At 40.8% G+C, this 19,116-nt stretch overlaps 1 protein-coding gene and 1 non-coding gene across 3 annotated transcripts; one reads left to right on the top strand and one right to left on the bottom strand.

Annotated features, from left to right (window-relative positions):
* Nucleotides 1-715: 715 nt before the first annotated feature.
* Nucleotides 716-788, bottom strand: trnar-ccg (transfer RNA arginine (anticodon CCG)). Its single transcript has one exon. It is a non-coding gene; the product is annotated as a tRNA-Arg (tRNA).
* Nucleotides 789-3,054: 2,266 nt separating this feature from the next.
* On the top strand, nucleotides 3,055-15,321 carry kpna2 (karyopherin subunit alpha 2). Of its 2 annotated transcripts, none has more exons than XM_003224440.3 (11): nucleotides 3,055-3,182; nucleotides 5,820-5,927; nucleotides 6,016-6,153; nucleotides 7,146-7,234; nucleotides 7,624-7,892; nucleotides 9,233-9,327; nucleotides 9,421-9,684; nucleotides 10,433-10,666; nucleotides 13,022-13,204; nucleotides 14,217-14,366; nucleotides 14,727-15,321. In XM_003224440.3, exons 2-11 carry the CDS (start codon nucleotides 5,853-5,855, stop codon nucleotides 14,817-14,819), a joined length of 1,590 nt encoding a protein of 529 aa, XP_003224488.1. In that variant the 5' UTR covers nucleotides 3,055-3,182; nucleotides 5,820-5,852; the 3' UTR covers nucleotides 14,820-15,321. The 2 variants fall into 2 exon arrangements, with proteins under 2 accessions (XP_003224488.1, XP_008114587.2); XM_008116380.3 differs by having other exon boundaries at nucleotides 3,078-3,182; nucleotides 5,846-5,927.
* Nucleotides 15,322-19,116: the final 3,795 nt, after the last annotated feature.

The following is a 19,116-nucleotide window of genomic DNA, read 5'->3' as shown; positions in this document are numbered from 1 at the left end:
ATAAATAAATAAATAAATGTGTAGTTTGGTAAGGCCTAATACTAGGAGCCCGTAGTGGCGCAGCGGATTAAACTTGCTGACTAAAAGATCCGCAGTTTTAATCTGGGGAGCAGGGTGAGCTCTGGCTATTAGTCCCAGCTTCTGCCAACCTAGCAGTTCGAAAACATGCAAATGTGAGTAGATCAAAAGGTACAGCTTCTGCGGGAAGGTAACAGCGCTCCATGCAGTCATGATGGCCACATGACCTTGGAGGTGTCTACAGACAACACCGGCTCTTCAGCTTAGAAATGGAGATGAGCACCAACCCCCAGAGCTGGACACAATTAGACTTAATGTCAGGGGGAAACCTTTACCTTTAAGGTCTAGTACTATTTGGCAGAGAAGGCTAAAGACCTTGTAAAACTATAACTCCCAGTATCCCATAGCATTGAGCCCTGGCATTCATTCTACAGAGTAAAAATGCTCCTATTTCCCCGCTGCTAGCCATTTTATTCTGAATTGCCCACTATTTTCGTATAGATATGAAGGGCCCTGGCATCATTTGGAGCCTTTGATGCATGGCATGGAGAAGGGAAGAGTTAGGCAAGATCTGCATAGTTAATTCAAAACCTGATCCGTTCCAGCCGGATCCACTCGAAGGAGGACTCAGAGGTCTGCTATCAAAATGAGGGAGGCGCTCCGCGAATTTGGGCCTCCCTGCAAAACAACAAAGGCACGACCCAGATGGGACTCGAACCCACAATCCCCAGCTCCGGAGGCTGATGCCTTATCCATTAGGCCACTGGGTCACCCGGCAAAAACGGCTGAGCGCCGCACTCTAAGGGCCCCGCCCGGATATACATGGCCACGCCTACTTCCTGCCTGTAATTCAGGCCTTCAGCCCCCTCTCTCAAAATAAGCCACGCCCCGCAGCGTCCTGTTCATTCGGAGCGAACGTCCTCTTATCGACGTGCTAGCCCCGCCCACCGACCTAATTTGCATATAGAACGCCGGAGGGCGAGGAGGGCGTTTCCCGCTTTGAGCGCGCATTCTCTGTAACGTGTGAATGGGAGATACGCGTATGCTTTGCGCGTCCATGCCTGGAAGCGTTTGCAAGCCTGAGATCAACCAGGAATGGCATAAACGTGCTTTCTCTGGATGGCTGTTAGCTAACTTTGCTATTGCCATAAGCTACATCTACACTGTCGAATTAATGCGATTTGGAACCGCTTTCTGCCTTGACTCAATGCTATTGAGTTATAGTATTTTTAAAATAAGGCTTGGGTTTCCTCTGTCAAGCTACACTCAGGACACATTTACACAGCTGAATAAAATCTCACATTATCTGCTTTGGATTATATGGCAACTGATAACCAGTTCAAAACAGATATTGTGGGATTGTCTGCCTTGATATTCTAAAATATAGGGCTGCGTGGAAGGGCCAGAGAACGATGTGTTTGCCGAAGGCTTTCATGGCCGAAATCTTGATTGCTGTGAGTTTTCTGAACTGTATGGCCAGGTTCCAGAAGCATCCTTTCCTGACGTTCCGCCCACATCTATAGCAGACATCCTCAGAGATTGTGAGGTCTGTTGGGAAACTAGGCAAGTGGGCTTTATATATCTGGAAGGTCCAGAGTTACTCTTGTCTGTTGGAGGCCAGTGTGGATGTTGTAATTAATCATCTTAATTAGTATTGAATAGCCTTGCAGCTCCAAAGCCTGTCTGTCCAAAGCCAGGGAGGGTTTTGTTTTTTTCGTGTCAGGAGCAACCGGAGTTGCTTCTGGAGAGAATTGGCCGTCTGCAAGGACGTTCCTCAGGGGACGCCCGGATGTTTTGATGTTTTAGCATCCTTGTGGGAGGCTTCTCTCATGTCCTCACATGGAGCTGGAGCTGTTAGAGGGAGCTCATCCACACTCTCCCCGGGTGGGATTCGAACCTGGCAATCTTTAGGTCAGCAACCCAACCTTCAAGTCACAAGGCTTTAATCCCCTTGGCCATCGGAGGCTCCAGTTGCCTGGGAGGTGTTAGCTGGCCATGATTGTTTCATGCCTGAAATTCCCGAGAGCATTTGGGCATTGCAGTTTAGTGAGCCAGCAGCATGCGTTGGCACAGAAGGTTAAAGAGCGTGTAAAACTACAACTCCCATGGTTCCCTAACATTGAACCGTAGCAGTTAAACCAGGGGTCCTCAAACTTTTTAAGCAGGGGGCCGGTCCACAATCCTTCAGACTGTTGAGGGGCCAAATTATCATTTGAAAAAGAAATACGAACAAATTCCTATGCACACTGCACATGTCTTATTTGTGGTGCAAAACAACAACAACAATGAAAGAACAATAAAATATTTTAAAATGAAAACAATTTTAACCAACATAAACCTATCAGGCCAATGAGATAGTCATGTTAATTAGGATTGTTGTTGCTGTTGTTGTTGTGTGCCTTCAAGTCAAGTGGGCGAGCCTAAGTCTAAAATTATTTATTTATTCATTTACTACATTTATTTACTACATTTATATCCCACCCTTCTCACCCCGAAGGGAACTCAGAGCAGCTATATGTACATACAATATATTATATTATTAGCATAGCACAATATTAGCATTATATATTACTATATTGAACTATACCACTATACTGTAATATTATATGTAATATATAACATGTAATTAATATTATTATATGGTATTATTATTAGTATTACATTGTATAACATGATAATATTATCAATATCATATGTATATATAATATATTATATTATTAAAACTGATATAAAAATATTATATTATAAATGAGGGCGGGGGCCAGGTAAAGGACCTTGGAGGGCCGCATCCGGCCCCCGGGCCTTAGTTTGGGGACCCCTGAGTTAAACAGTCTGACATGCAGCATGAATCTCGTACTAATATCCGCGTTGCTTTCTGGGAAATGGAGTCTTGAAAGCGGTCGACGTGATAGACGTTAAGCGAGGCCTCGAGCAACGCCCCGCCTCCCACAGCAGCGCGAGGAGGAAGGGCGGAGAGGCGTTTCCCTTCCGTCTTTTCAAACTGGCCAATGGCGGTTTTGCTTTGACTCGAACTGACCAATGAGAGAGCGAAGGCGCTGGAAATTTAAATCGGGGCCGAGCTGCTGCTCCTTGGTCTTCTTCCTCCGGAGCCGCAACGTGTCGAAGGGGACTCTGAGGCGGGAAGGAGGCGCTGCTGCTACCAGGTGGGTCAGAAAGACGCATTCTTCGCTTCCCTCTTTTAATTAAGGGCAATTATTTCCACGCGGGGAGGCTAATTAATTCTTAGGGGAAGGGGAGAAACGGTCAAAATCATAGTTGAAGGTCATACGCACGGTGTTCTCTTTAAACATAGGCTGTCTTGAGAGGAATTTGCCTTTTTCTAGGCCCAAAAGCCCTCTCAGATTAGCTCCATCTCCACCAGCTGGTTCACCTCCCTCCTAGCTTCCTCTGTACGTTTCCCTATCGCCGCAATATGAAAACAGTGGGTTGCTGTGAGTTTTCCGGGCTGTATGGCCATGTTTTAGAAGCACTCTCCCCTGACGTTTCGCCCACATCTATGGCAAGCATCCTCAGAGGTGTGAGGTCTGTTGGAAACTAGGCTACTGTGATTTACATACCTGTGGAAGGTCCAGGGTGGGAGAAAGAACTCTCGTCTGCCTGAAGCAAGTGTGAATGTTGCAATGGGGTCCCCCTGCGATTCCCAGTGCTTCCGGCCATGAAAGCTGTCGACTACACAATATAAAAACAGCGTAGACATTTGTGAGATTACTGCGGGTAGGGTGGTGGATTTGTCCTGGTTTGCCTTCTTGAGCTCATCACCCAAAAGACATTAAAACAAAGCACATTATTGAAGGAAAAGCGTTCATTTCAAATGGCAGGGCTGGAAATTATTATTCGTTTTTTCTCTGTGGTCACACAGTTTGTACAAACTGTACAAACTACAGCTTCCAGGATCTCATAGAGTTAAAATGTGGTACAACTGCACTGATTCTACAGTGAAAATGCAGCCTCAGGAGCCCTAGCTGTTTCCTACCCAATCCCAGTGCCTTTGTGCCTAGGAATTGTTCCCCTTCTAAGCTTAGCACTTAAAACAGACGGAGAGAACAGGTTGTGAAGAAGTTTGGTGCTTTAAAGCTCTCACTTGTGGGCAAAAGGGATGCAGAGAGAGAGCAAGTTGATTATCCCCTATCAGGAGGCTTTGAACTGCAATATATAGCATTGTGGACTCAGATAACCCAGTCCAAAGCAGATATTGTGGGACTTTCTGCCTTGATAGTCTGGGTTACATGGCTGTGTGGAAGGGCCCTTGGATGTCTGAATTACTCCAAAATCCCCAATTGTCCCCATGGATCCCATCTATACTGACCATTTAAATTCAGTTCAGAGCTAGCTTCAAACTGTGGTGACCAGAGATAAAAAGAAAGCCTTTAATGTGCATCAGGGCTCTGTAGTTTGTTTCATCACCAGGCTTCAAATGGACTCCAGGATTTCCCATGGAATCCTCTGCATAGCAGAACCACTACCTGTTCAATCCTGGTTAGAAACTGCACTAAATACTCATTAAGAGTGATGTATTTGCTTCCTGTTTGTTCATTGGCTTTGTTTCATGCACAAAATTATTTAAAATACCATGTATAAAATTACCGTCAGGCTATTGGTATATATTTGAAGCATCAGATGTCATGTTTAGATTTGGGTCCCATATCCAAGATAACATGTTATATACATAACTCCTCTTTAATGTATTCCCTAACCGAAGCATTTTGGATAAGAAATGACCAGCCTGTATATGAGAGCCGGGCTCTGTCACATGGCTCATTCAATTGCACTCCCATTGGAGTGATTCCCTACTCTCAGTCAAGTGAGTCCCTACTGGTTCATCGTCTCCTGTAATCTCACTGAGTTAATTAAGGCCTCTCCTGGAATTTGCTGTGATCACATTTGGTTGAATGCTTTTTTTGGACTGCTCCCTGAAGTTGTGATGGGTTTTGTGAGTCAGCCCATCCAAAGGTAAGATTATTATTTGGATACCTTTATGAAACAAAATTAACAAAATGATTCCCTGAGGTTTTATCAGACTGATGGATTTTTAGGGTTTGCAAGAATTCTCTTGGTTATAATCCCAGAGACATTTTTAAAAGGATTGAATTTGGCTTCTGAGTTTAAAATTTTACATTTCTTAAATTTTTTTGGTTCAGCCTTCTTCCGCCTTCCTGATTCTTACATGGCAATTTTTACAAGAGTCGCCAGAACAGAGTATAACGAATCAAATACAACCACCCACCTACCCAAGAAGCAATAATACTATTAAAATATCACAGCATTACAAACTGTTAACCATTTTAAAGGCCAAAAATTATGACATTTATTATCTCTTGTGGGGTTTGGCTTTTGATGCCAATTTGAAGCAGCTCAGATTCTTGTTCTGTATGGTCTAAATCAGGAGCTCCCAAACTTAAGGCCCATGGGCAGGATGCTGCCCTCCCAGGTCATTTACTCAGCCCCCGCCCTAATCTTTTAGACTTAGGGTCACCATAAATCTGGAACAGCTTAAAGGCACACAATAACAATAATCCTAATTAACTTGCCTCTCATCAGCCAAAAGTAGGCCCACACTTTCTGGTAAAAAATGGTTCTTAATTTTAAATACTGTATTGTTCTTTCATTGTTTTTTTGGCATGACGAATAAGATATGTACTGTGTGCATAGGGATATGTTCAATTTTTTTTCAGACTATAATCTGTCCCAACAGTGTAAGGGACCGTGAATGAGCCCTTACCTTAAAATGTTTGAGGACCTCTGTTGTAAATTTTACATCTAAAATGGAAATTTGTTTTCAGAATTAAAAATAACTTCTGTACATCAGGATCAAAATGTCTTCCAATGAGAATGCTGGAGGAACAGCTGTTCGCCTAAACAGATTCAAGAATAAAGGAAAGGATTCCAGTGTGAGTAATTTTACAGCTATCTTCAATTACAGCTCTTGTTTGTGATTTAAAGATGCAGTGTGGTTCTAAAATACTGTATTTCCATCAGGAAATGAGGCGGCGGCGAGTGGAAGTAAGTGTGGAACTGAGGAAAGCCAGAAAAGATGATCAGATGCTTAAACGAAGAAATGTTGGTACATTTCCTGATGATGCCACTTCACCTTTACAAGAAAACCGAAGCAATCAAGTAAGCCCTTCCTCAGAAGTGTTCAGAGATTTTCTAGCTCCCTTTGTGTCATTTAAGAATCTATTTAACAGTTAGGCTGCTGGCTGAGTCATTTATTTATTTTTATTATAGATGATAATTGGAGTTCTCTGAGCAATACTTCGGTAAATTCAAAACGTATAACACTTTGAAAATAGATACAATTAATAAAAATAAAATGCAGTGTAGAACAAAAACGGAAGATTAAAAAACCTAGCAGGTGTAAAGTGCAAAATCTAAAAGCACGGAAATGAATTCTTGAAATACCTGGGAGAACAAAAAGGTAGTCAACAGACTATAGTGCAGGTGCTGTCTTTGGGGAAGGCATTTCATAAACTGGATGTCACCACAGACGAAGTCTTGCCTCATTTATCAGGTGATTTTAATAGTGACATTCAAATATATTATACAAATGACTTTAATGTTAAGGGTTTATGTACTTAAGGTGTGTGCATAATTAGTAGCATTTATTAATTCCATATTTGGGGAGGATATTTGAGAAAATGAAAGCCAGAGTATTGTAGTCGTTTGAGTGCTGGACTATGCCTTTAGACTCAAGGATTTGACTCCCTGCTCGGCTATGGAAACCCTTTGAGTGACCTTGGGCAAGTCACACTCTTTCAGCCTCAGAGGAAGACAAAGGTTAAAAACCTCTCCAAACAAATCTTGCCAGGTAAATCTGGTGATAGGGATCAGAAATGATATGAAAGCATACAATGTTAAGAAGCATTTGAAGCCATTCTTACTCCGAGGGGCCTAAGGATCCTTGGCTGCAAGACATATTTCAGTGCTGCTTGTCTACATATATTTTAATTGGATAGTTTTCATGTTGTATTTTAATTTGTTTTTTATCTGTGTTATTACTGCTACAGTCCCATTTTTAATTATGTATATGTACTTTCTGGATTGCATTGGTGAAGATTTGTAGTAATTGTCAAATAAGCTTAATGTAAATACAAATTATTCTTTTATAGGTTGTTGTCCACTGGTCTGTTGAAGACATTGTTAAAGGTATCCACAGCAGTAATGAGGAATTGCAGCTGCAAGCTACACAGGCCGCTAGGTAAGCATATCGAGTTAATACTGCTCCATAGATTGTGCATAAGGCAAGCTGGTGACTGAGGATATCGTATAAGCAAGATGTTGAATATGATTTGGGGTTTCGTACAGGCTAGCATATGGAATGGGATACTAAAATTCTATTGTAGATCTCTTAATGCTGAAGAAAACTTTTTCACCCAAAAATATTTAACTGTTATATGATGCATCCTAAATCATAGTTGAGTGTATTATTCAATGTAGTTGAAAAACCTCTTTCACTTCATTGCCATGCTTCTGCTCAAAATGGATTCATATCATAAAACTGGAGCTAACTAAAACTGAGCAGGATATTATAATCTAAGAATTTTGTCTGTCAGATGTTAATGGACTAACTTCCCTTATTCCTTGTAGGAAACTACTGTCAAAGGAGAAACAGCCCCCTATAGACCAGATAATCAAAGCTGGTGTGATATCAAAGTTAGTGTCCTTTTTGGAAAGAACAGATTGTAGTCCTATTCAGTTTGAATCCGCTTGGGCACTGACCAACATTGCCTCTGGCACATCAGAACAAACAAAAGCTGTAGTGGAAAAAGGAGCAATCCCGGCCTTTATTGGTTTGCTTGCTTCTCCCCATATTCACATCAGTGAGCAAGCTGTATGGGCCTTGGGAAATATTGCAGGTATGTTTGTAGAACTGATATATGGCAGAATACTCCTGTTTGTTCTTTTAAGAAATGTATATGCAAAGTGACAGAATAGTTCATTAGAAACCAAATGAAGTACAGTAGAGTCTCACATATCCAACATTCTGGATTATCCAACGCAGTCTGTCTCCCGCCCAGGTCCACAGCTATTTCTCTAGGCAGCAAGGACTGAACTTTTTACGGATTTAATTTCTGACTGTTGTTACTATAAGTTCATTTTATGCAATTCTATCTTTCTTTGTAGTCAATTTGTTAGTAGAAAATGTTTTTGTAGTCAATGTTTTCAATACATTGTGATGTTTTGGTGCTAAATTCATAAAAACAGTAACTACTACATAACTTTATCATGTATTGAACTGCTTTTTCTGTTGATTTTTTGTAAAACATGTTTTGGTGCTTAATTTGTAAAATAAAAACGTCATTTGATGTTTAATAGGATTTTCCTTGATCTTTCCTTATTTTCCAACATTTTCACTTATCCAAGGTCCTGCTGGCCCGTTTATGTTGGATAAGTGAGACTCTACTGTATATACATTTTTCCTGTAGAATTACGTAGGTTGGCATATAGCTGTCCTTGGGAAAATATCAGGAGTATGAAGAATTGCCTCAACTTGCTTACAGGACCAAGTTTTGGGGTCTCAGTACAGTATATTTAGATATGAATGCACTATGTTATATTATGAGCAGCCTTGGGTCTCATATTTGAAGAAAGGTAATCAAATAAATAAATGATATTACATGATCCTGTGAAAGTCTTCCACTGTAATTGAATGAAAATTGTGCAAATGTTCCAGATAATGTGTAGAGTAGATGATCATATAAGGATTTTTAAGAGATTTCACCGCTGTGTGACTCCTATTAGACAAACAAATCTAAGAATCCTTTTGCAAGAATTAAGCTGATGGGAATGCTTTTGTGGGTCCTGTGAAGGCTGGGGATATTAGCCAAAAGTACTCCATATATTCTCAAAGCTGGAGTTGGCAAGTTGTTATTGACACTCTCTGGCTTAGATGGATTGCATGGAGAAATTCTGGGACTGACAAGCTGTGCCATCTCTTGGCATTAATAATTTCCTTGTGGCTATATCTAATTATAAGAGCTGTGTGGCATGGCTGATGGGTGCCAATAGACACTTTTGGTATACCAATCGGTTGACTTGTGTTGGAAGCGGATCTAGTCAACTTCTTGTATCCCTGTCCCTCATTTGATGTCTGTAACATGTTATCTCTGTGCTCTCCTGTGGTGGCTTTCCTGTCTGAAAAACAAACAGCTTAATGAACACTTCCCTACATCTGATTGCCTTGCCTCAATTTCAGGTGATGGCTGTGGCTACAGGGACTTAGTCATTAAATATGGTGCACTTGACCCACTTTTGGCTCTGCTTGCTGATCCTGATCTCTCATCTGTACCTGTAAGTTACTGACAATTGTTGCAACAATTTTGATGCTAGAAGTGGGTTATGTTTTAACAGTATCACTAATTAACTTTCACGGTTTGTTATCAGCTTGGCTACTTGCGCAATGTAACCTGGACTATTTCCAACCTCTGCCGTAACAAGAACCCTGCACCGCCTATAGAAGCCGTTCAGCAGATCCTTCCTACTCTCTTCCGATTACTGCACCACCATGACCATGAGGTTTTGGCAGATACATGCTGGGCTATTTCTTACTTGACTGATGGCTCAAATGACAGAATTGAAATGGTGGTGAAAACTGGAGTGGTGCCACAACTAGTGAAGCTCTTGGCATGTGGAGAAATTCCAATAGTGGTAAGATGCCCTTCAGACACAGATCAGTTGAGTTGAGCAGTACTTTAGGTCCAGCTCTTGAATTGTTCAGACAGAGATAATTGTAGATAATTATCCTCCTTGAAGCAGCAGGTTTCTAGAAGCATAGATTTGGGCCTTACATTTTGCTAGTGTTCCTTTAACTATCCATAGAGATTTAATGTGATTCTGTTTAATTAAAAGTATAGACTTCCTACCTTATTAGTCTATCCTGTGTCTGCATGTGCAGCTGGGTTCTCTCCCCACCCCCAAAATGTCTGAATACATATAAAGCAACAGCATGTTTTCTGAGATCCACAAGGGAAGGACTTGAGGGGCTGCAAATTAATGATAATAATGGGTTTCTTAGAAAAGTGAAGGATGATCTGGGAGCCAAGAATCTGCTCAGGTGTTTCTCATTCCTTATGCTGGAAAGAGATTTGATTCCATTGCTTTGCTCTAATGTTTCTCTTCCAGTGGATGTAATAGGGAAGGAAACTTGGTCAGCTGGAAGTATGGTTTCATCTTTAGAGATGATCAGGCAGCTAAGACATCTAGAGTGATCTGCCTGCATGTTTTATTTTAATAGAGCAGTATAATATCGTATTTGCCTGGGATGGATAATTCCATATGTATTCCCTACGATAACGCTACAAAGGGTAAATTGTGTTCTGCTATATATTATATCGAACAGAATGAATATCTTTTAGTATTATGTACACTTGCTTAATAGCCTAATTTCTTCTCCCAGACTCCTTCATTAAGAGCCATAGGAAACATTGTCACAGGGACCGATGAACAAACTCAGATTGTAATCGATTCTGGAGCCCTTGCTGTTTTCCCCAGCTTGCTTACTCATCCCAAAGGCAACATCCAAAAAGAAGCAGCATGGACTATGTCTAACATCACTGCTGGTCGGCAGGACCAGATCCAGAAGGTTGTGGACTATGGACTCGTCCCATATCTAGTTGGGATTTTGGATAAGGTGAATAAAACATTTTTTGGCCTCTGAAAGAATGTTAGATGTAAAACCCAGTGAATCTGTAAAATAAAGAAAACAAGATGCTGTTCATATTTCTGTAAGCTCATATATTCATCTGAGATAGGAGAATGTACAGGCAATTTCAGCCTTTGGCTTACAGTGAAATTGTAGTCATTTGTATTTAGATGGAAACCTGCTGCGATTATACACTATATTTATGTTGCATCTAGATTAGTGATTCCCAGTTTTTGATCCTTTAGGTGTTTTGAACTTCAGCTCTCACAACTCCTAACAGCTGGTAAGATTGCTGAGACTTCTGGGAGTTGAAGTCCAAAACAGCCGGAGGACCAAAAATTGGGAACCACTGAACTAGATGATTTGTTTATGTCCCTGTAGTACAGTGGTTCCCAACCTCTGGGACGCAGCCCACTGGTGGGCCACAAGACCTAAAATAAGGTCCGCGGAGGGGGGGGGGTGCGCATGCTACCATTGGAGGAGAGCGAGAAAGGGGAGGGAGGGAAGGAGGCTAGCGCTGTTCCTCTCACAGATTCCCTGGCACTGTTGGAGGAGGGAAGGAAGGAAGGAAGCCAGTGCCAGTGCCCTTGCCCTCTCATGGCTTCCCTGGCACCCCTGGAGGAGAGAGAGAGAGAGAGAGAGAAGGAGGGTCTCCCAAAGTAACTACAGTAAAGTCTCACTTATCCAAACTAAACGGGCCGGCAGAAGCTTGGATAGGCGAATATCTTGGATAATAAGGAGGGATTAAGGAAAAGCCTACTAAACACCAAATTAGGTTATGATTTTACAAATTAAGCACCAAAACATCATGTTATACAACAAATTTGACAGAAAAAGTAGTTCAATACACAGTAATGTTATGTTGTAATTACTGTATTTATGAATTTAGCACCAAAATATAACGATATATTGAAAACATTGACTACAAAAATGGCTTGGATAATCCAGAGTCTTGGATTAGTGAGAGACTACTGTATTATTATTAGCTCCCATTGCCACACATCAGTTGTAATGGGAAAGCAGCCATTTATAAGACCCTCTTTATTCCCTCAAAGTTGGTGATGTTGTTATTAAAGCTGTTATGGACAGTTTCTTGGGTCTCGTGCTCCACTTTTTGTATTTTTTTCAACCTCAGCTCCCTCCCCTTCTGTTTTTTTTTTTTTAACACGAGCGTTAAAATCCACGGATAATGACACAGCCCAACCAAAATATTTTTTTCTTGGTGTCTTCGTTTTTAATCCTGTTCCTGGGGTTATTTGGGGTGCTGATTCAGAAAATTGTATTGGATAGACCACATCAGCTCTAGATTATTAAATATGGTTTTCTGGGGGCGAGTAGATGGCGATTACTGGGTGACTTATGTTCTGTATCAGTGGTCTATCCAGTGCAATTTTCTGCACTAGCACCCCAAATAACCAAAGCAAATTTAAAATTCACAAAATCTGATTCATAACCATTTTGGTTCTAAAATTAGAGATTCATCCCCGATTAAAAAAAAAAGGTTGGGAACCACTGCTGCAGTATGTAAGTGTCAATGTATAGTACATATTTTAAAGTTACAGGTGATCTTTTCAGTTTTTGAGAAAGTGCAGTTATAAAATACATATAATCTCTGTTTTATCTTTTCTTGAAGAATACACAATTCAGTAGCTTTTATAAATGTTACCTTCCCCAAGCATATGAAGTATAATGCATTGGATCTAATATTTCATTCTACCGGGAGATTCCCCTCTTTCTTTCTAGTAGAAAAAGAGGATGAGACCATTTTTTGCTATTCTTCCGCTTTCTTGAAGGGCTTAAGGCTCTCTTTAGGCATAGCAGTAACACTGTGTAACATGATTTTTGTCCCTGGGTTATAAATGTCATTTCCTAATTGGTTCTATCACCAGAACATGGGAAAAGTTCATTAAACTGCAAAAACATTGTTTTTGTGGGACATCCTGCAACACATTTTGCTATAGTTTTTCAATGAATATCTCATTGGATCTCAGTTGATTCAACATTGTTTTTGTAGCTGCCACTAATTATTTTCAAAGTAAGTACCACACAATTAAACAGGAATAACACTTTCAAAACAGGAACAGATTTTTTTTCAAATTTTGTTACATAGTGTCATGTCCTCGAAATGTCATTATTTAGAACTATTTTCCTTTCAACATAAAGCATATTTGTTCTGTTTTTATTAGAAAACCTCTTTAAAGGGTTGAACAAAAATTCTTAGAAAGTTCTAAAATCATTTTAAACTTTCACATTTTTCTACTTTCAACCCAAGTGTCCAAATTTTCTTCCTTCCAGGCTATTTTATGCTTACTCCATAATCATATACATGTTTTTTTAAAACAGGGGGATTTCAAGTCCCAAAAGGAAGCAGCATGGGCTGTGACCAACTACACAAGCGGTGGAGCAATTCCCCATATTGTGCACCTTGTTCAGTGTGGAGTAATCGAGCCAATGTTGAATCTTCTGACAGTTAAAGACAGTAAAACTATCCTAGTGATTCTAGATGGCATTACTAACATCTTTCAGGTAAGTTTGGCAAAAGAAACAGCAATTGAGGTGTCGTTTCCAAATTGGACTTCAATGCATATTTTCACTTTAATAGTACTGAGGATTGGGCCCCATTTGCTGTGTGGTTCAGGTTACTTCATCTGAATGAAATCTGTCTACTAAGTATGAACTGCTTCAAACCAATAGTATCCCAAGATGGTGAGAAGTCAGCTTTTTACAGTTGATATAGAGCAGAGAGCCCAGTGCAAAAGAAAACTGGCAAGTTTGACCGTTGAGGTCAGTTGAGGACAAGGTCTTCTGTTACTCAAGAAGATGTCAGTCAAACGGGTGTGTGGAACGTTTGCCATCATACGTTAGTTATCTCTTGGACCTGCGTCCAGGCAGTCCCCAAGTTATGAACAAGGTTTTTCTTAAATTGAACGAGTATGTAATTCAGAACAGGTTCATTTTTCAGTGTAACTCCAGCTATATATATATATGTATATAGCTGATGATAGCATAGGGAAGGGTTGACACCCTCATAGTGTTTGCTGCCTGTGCTTCTGTTCAGAAGAGTTCATCTTATTTCTGTCTGTGAGAATTGGATCTTGAAAAATGTGGCTTATTGTGGAAACAAGGATTGGCGATATAGCTTCAGTGGAGACACTTTCCCCCCACTCTTTCAGGAGTCAATTTCCTTTCCGAGGAATAGATTTCTCTCACCTCCTGTTGTCTCCTCCCTGTTCTTAACTGAGTCATTTGTAAGTTGGATGTTTGTAACTCGAGGTACAGCCTGTATTGTGTCTTGTGATATAAGTTCCTAATGGTAAAGAGGTCTGTAATACATATTATGATCTCTTGCATAGTTCATATATTGCTATTGCTGGTCATTTCTTTTGTAGAAGCAGCAAGTTTCAATAAGACAGTGTGTAATATATTTGTAGCCTAATGTTTGAACTTAGAACGGTCTATAGCATGGTCTCCTGGTGTACTTTTGCCAAGTGTAAATGAGGCTAATTTAACCAACCTTTCAATCACTTTGTTTCCATAGGCAGCTGAGAAGATAGGGGAGACTGAAAAGCTTGGCTTAATGATTGAAGAATGTGGTGGTGTAGACAAAATTGAAGCTCTGCAACACCATGAAAATGAGCAAGTTTACAAGGCTGCTGCAATTCTCATCGAGAAATACTTTTCTGGAGAGGTAAGTTCAATTAGCAAGGCAGCAATTGTTGTGTAAGGACTGCAGTTAAGTCACAAGAAAGATAATGTGACATTGCCTATCTGGGTTTAACATAGGTTCCTCCCTCTCTTCCTCCCAGGCAAACATTGCTCAGTTGCTCTCATTGGTTCTTAAACGGTGCACAGTAAAAAAGCTTTTGGGTAGCAAAGATTTCTGAGACAGATGGGTGAACTCCATGCATAATGTTCTTTAAAGCAAAAGCTGTTATAACACTTGTTAATATGGTTGAAATTACCGGTAACTGGCCCTGACTGGTTGTCAGTGCATGATTTCAGCATTATGTTTTTTTTAATAAATAAAAAAGCATTCCTTTCTTTGCAGGAGAAAGATGAAGATGAGAACGTTGTTCCCGAATCTACACCTGATGGATATGCCTTCCAGATTCAAGATGATACGGGTGCCTTTAATTTCTAGTAGATTGTTTGGCACCGAACACAACTACCAATCTGTCTTGTCTTGTCTTCCCCACTTTTTACACTATCCCTTTTTCTATGTGAAAATGTGATGTAGCACTTTGTTGCGTCTGAAACTACTTGAATCGTTCACATCAGGGGCCCATGCCCTGTGTGAATTACTTGTCTTCTTCTACCTGTGTCTCTTTTTATTTTGTATTCCTGTAAACTTCCGCTCTTGCATCTTTGATGAACTGTCCTTCACAGATTGGATTTTCCTAGATGTAGTCTGTCTGTGTTGTCCTTGGGAGATGAAAGTAGCACGTGGGCCTTGGATTTTCTCGCAATTGCTTGTTTGATCCATTCACACTGCCTGGCAGAACTGAAACACTGTGCAGTCTTGACTTAAAACAAAAGGACTTCTCTTAGGAGCTCCTGGAAGAGTAAGAGGCTACTCTGCTTTCAGGATGAAATTGATTTTGAGATTACTTGTTCAAGTGAAATAAACTTACCTTATGAATTGATGCAGTTTGAAGAAATTCTTCTTGCCACCTTATCAATGGAATTAAAGAGTACCTTGACATAAGGAGGATGGTATATAAGTTGCAGGTCCTGTAAATGCCTTATTTTTCCCAATGTGAGTAATGTATTTGCTTTTAAGTGTGCCGGGTAATGCATGAAGCAGATGCATAGGAACAGAGGTTAGTGCCATGCTGACTGCACAACTACTATTTTCCAAAACAAAAAGTGATTCTTCAGCTGTTTTTAAAGTGATTTTTTTTTTTGCTATTTTGGACTGGGGCAGTCTATGAAGCAACTTGGGGGACAAAACTGCATCCCTTGGACCAGTGTTTTCACCAAGTCTTTTTCCAGACACTGGGGGTTGGGGGAAGGCATACGAATGTCAGGGCCACGTGAATTTCATTGAAATGATTGGATGCTGGTTAAGACACTTGGATGAACAGGGAAAACAACCATGGTGGGTCTGGGTGTTCTTTACCACTCACAGTAATTGACCTATTTATGTTGTTTTTGGCTGTCCATAGATCTTGAATGTAAGTTGTGTGGTGTCAGACGTTAACACTGGCCTTTGCCTTGTTTTGGATAAAGAGTAGATCTAGGAGAGTTTCAGAACTGATGTTCTTTGTATGTGGGCTCAGCGTTCTAAAGGAAAAATTGAAATCCATAGACTTAATGGCTAGTTGTAGTAATCTGGGTGGTGCTTGGCATCAGGAATTCCCAGAAGGACATGACTGATTCTTGTCCCTTCAAAAGCCCATTCTCTACAAAAGCACAGTAGCTCCAAGTAGATATGATTTCCTCAATCACGGGACACCAGGGCAGACAATTCTTGGCAGTTTTTCCAATTGCAAGCCTGTTCATTTCGGGATGAATCAAGAGTGCCAGTTTAGTTGTAGCTATACCAGGAACAGTTTTGGGGGGAGTAGGAGAGTAAGAGATAAATTAGCAATAGAAATAGTTATGGAGACACCCAACTGGTGTCACCCAAATGCCTTTTAGATGTCATGATTTTTTGTTTTGAATTATATAGCAAAGCAGTTCCCCCCCTTTTTTATACACATTTAAGGTCTACTGCATAGCCTTACTTTTTTCTCCTTGCTTGGAAGCTTGTATGTTTCTAACAGACATCAGCTGTCCAGGAAATATTCTGAATAGCTGTGCACCCTAGAGAATAAAAGCCTTGTACATTGGAATGCATCATCACTCTTTCCTTTTCATTAAGAAAGAAATCTGGTACAAACGCCAAGGCTTACTATGGCAACCCTGTATATTTTCACTGCTGTCTTTTTCCAAGAGGAGCCCTCCCTTTCTTTAAAAAAAAACAGCTTTGCATGTATTTAATGCTACTAAAGTTTCCTGTGATAGAACATCTTTGTTGCTGTTAATTGACTAATTCAGGCCGAATATTGCATAGAGACCTAAGGGGGGAAAGTCTGTTTTAATTCTCAGCGCTCCATGTGTATATGGCTCCAGTATGATTTGTGGAAACATCAGACTAAATTTGAGCCTGGTTCTTGGCTTCCATGCATGAGTGACATCGGTTGTCTTTTGATGGCATTATCGGCTATGACCTAAATACCATTGATAAGTCCCCGTTAAAGGGGGCCCACTCGAATCTGTGTTATTTACATATTGAACAGTTGACTGAGTTTGCCTCAATTGGGATTGGTAATTTAGAGCAAACACCTTAAGATAAAATATACCTATAACACTTCAGAATCTTAAAAGAACTGCTCTTTGTGGATTTGGAAATCGGAGATCCAATTTCGCCACAAGTCAAAAGACACCATGCCAGCAATGAACAACATGTGAACTTAGAACTGCAACTGCTAGTTGCTACATTATCTATCTGGAATGTGTGTATGTGCATAGGACCAGGGGCGTTGGTGGAAATAATGGAATTTTGCCTAGTTTTGGTCTTTTTCAAGTGCGCTAATTCCTATGTGCAGAAGGAGAGGGCCGCCCTCTTGTGGCTGCATGTGGCATTTCAGGCGGGCCTTGAGCCTCACTTTCTCTTGGGAGTGTGCCCTCTGGTAGCCAGTTTGTGTTCTGCCGCCCATCCACATACCACATTTCTACTACAGTCATACACTCTTGTGAGCTGCTTTAGATGTGCACAGGTTTTGGTTGTGCCTTTCTCTGAGGTGGAGATAATGTGACATGCCCAATGCTACATGGTGGATTTCTGTGGCTGAGCAACAAGGATCTAAATTAAATCTCCACAAGTCAGTCTTCCCCACCACCCACCCCTTTACATTGTCTAGGAATAATAGAGACTGTGGTCCAAAACATTTACAGCTGAGCAAGGCTAAAAGTGCATCTGCATTGTAGAATTAATGTAGTTGAATGCCACTCTTAACTGCAGTGGCTCAGTGCTGTGGAATCATGAAAGTTGCAGTCTTACAAGGTCTTTGGCCTTCTTGGCCAAAGACTGCTGGTGCCTCACCAAACTACAACTCCCAGGATTTCATAGTATTAAACCATGGCAGTTAACATGGTTTCAAACCACCAATTCTACAGAGTAGATACACCCCAGGGTCAAGCTCCGCCTTTTGCATTGACTGAGGACTGTGGGAACTATTCTTGAGCATTGCCAAAGCTGGGAATGGTGTCAAGAGGAATGAAGGACCTTCGGAGCATAGCATCTGGGACAAAGGCAAGGGGTTGTCAGCATTATGTTGCATCAAAGCCATCCAACCATTGTGAACAGGGTCAGAGGAACACCTGGGTTCAGATTTCAAATCCTTTATTGTGTGTCCGTGATGTCTTCTTGAACCCACAATCCCCCTTCTCCACTCCAGATTTTATAGATATTTATTTTATAGATATAAACAATTGCCTGCTCTCAGTGGTATTAATCCTTTATGGCTAGAAATAAGGTGGCAGAGGTAGAGGATAAAGTCATTGCGGCAGCTAACTTCAAAAGGCTTTGCACAATTAATCCTATATTAGCGCTTTAAGTATAAGGAGCCCCGATGGCAAAGTGTGTTAAAGCACTGAGATGCTGAATTTGCAGACCGAAAGGTCCCAGGTTCAAACCCCGTGAGCGGCCGCTGTTAGCTCCAGCTCCTGCCAGCCTAGCAGTTCGAAAACATGCCAATGTGAGTAGATCAATAGGTACCGCTCCGGCGGAAAGGTAACTGTGCTCCATGCAGTCACGCCGGCCACATGACCTTGAAGGTGTCTACGGACAACGCCGGCTCTTCGGCTTAGAAATGGAGATGAGCACCAACCGCCAGAATCAGACATGACTGGACTTAACGTCAGGGGAAACCTTTAAGTAAGTTGTTTGGGGAATTACAGTTCATTCAATCTGAACAGATAGAAAAAAACCAGGATCCCCCAATCCAACAGAAATAGATTTGGGTTAATGTAAAATTTGTTGCCTTGATTTGGAATTAGATTAATGCTTAAATTCACGTTTAAATCCATTTGGCTTAAAAACACACACTATCTTGTTTGCTTTGCACTATACAATTTCTAGTGTTAATTTATTTCAATTACTGCACAGACTGTGACTGGAATTCCGAATAGAGAACTATGTTTCCACTGGCCATTCACTGGCCCTTGGACTTATAGTAGAGTTGTTGCCTGCTGAGAGAGTAGTACATGATGGGCTCTATATATCAGACATGAGCAAACGTCGGCCTTCCAAATGTTTTGGATTCCAACTCCCACAATTCCTAACAGTCAAACACCTGGAGGGTCAAAGTTTGCCCATGCCTGCTATATACAAAGGTTTTAAAAAATGTCAAAAAAATCACCCAAAAATCTGGATTTACCTATCCATGGGTTAA

Source organism: Anolis carolinensis, chromosome 2 (assembly GCF_035594765.1).
Source record: "Anolis carolinensis isolate JA03-04 chromosome 2, rAnoCar3.1.pri, whole genome shotgun sequence".
NCBI lineage: Eukaryota > Metazoa > Chordata > Lepidosauria > Squamata > Dactyloidae > Anolis > Anolis carolinensis.
The sequence above is the reverse complement of the archived record's forward strand: the minus strand, read 5'-3'. Positions and strand labels throughout refer to the sequence as shown.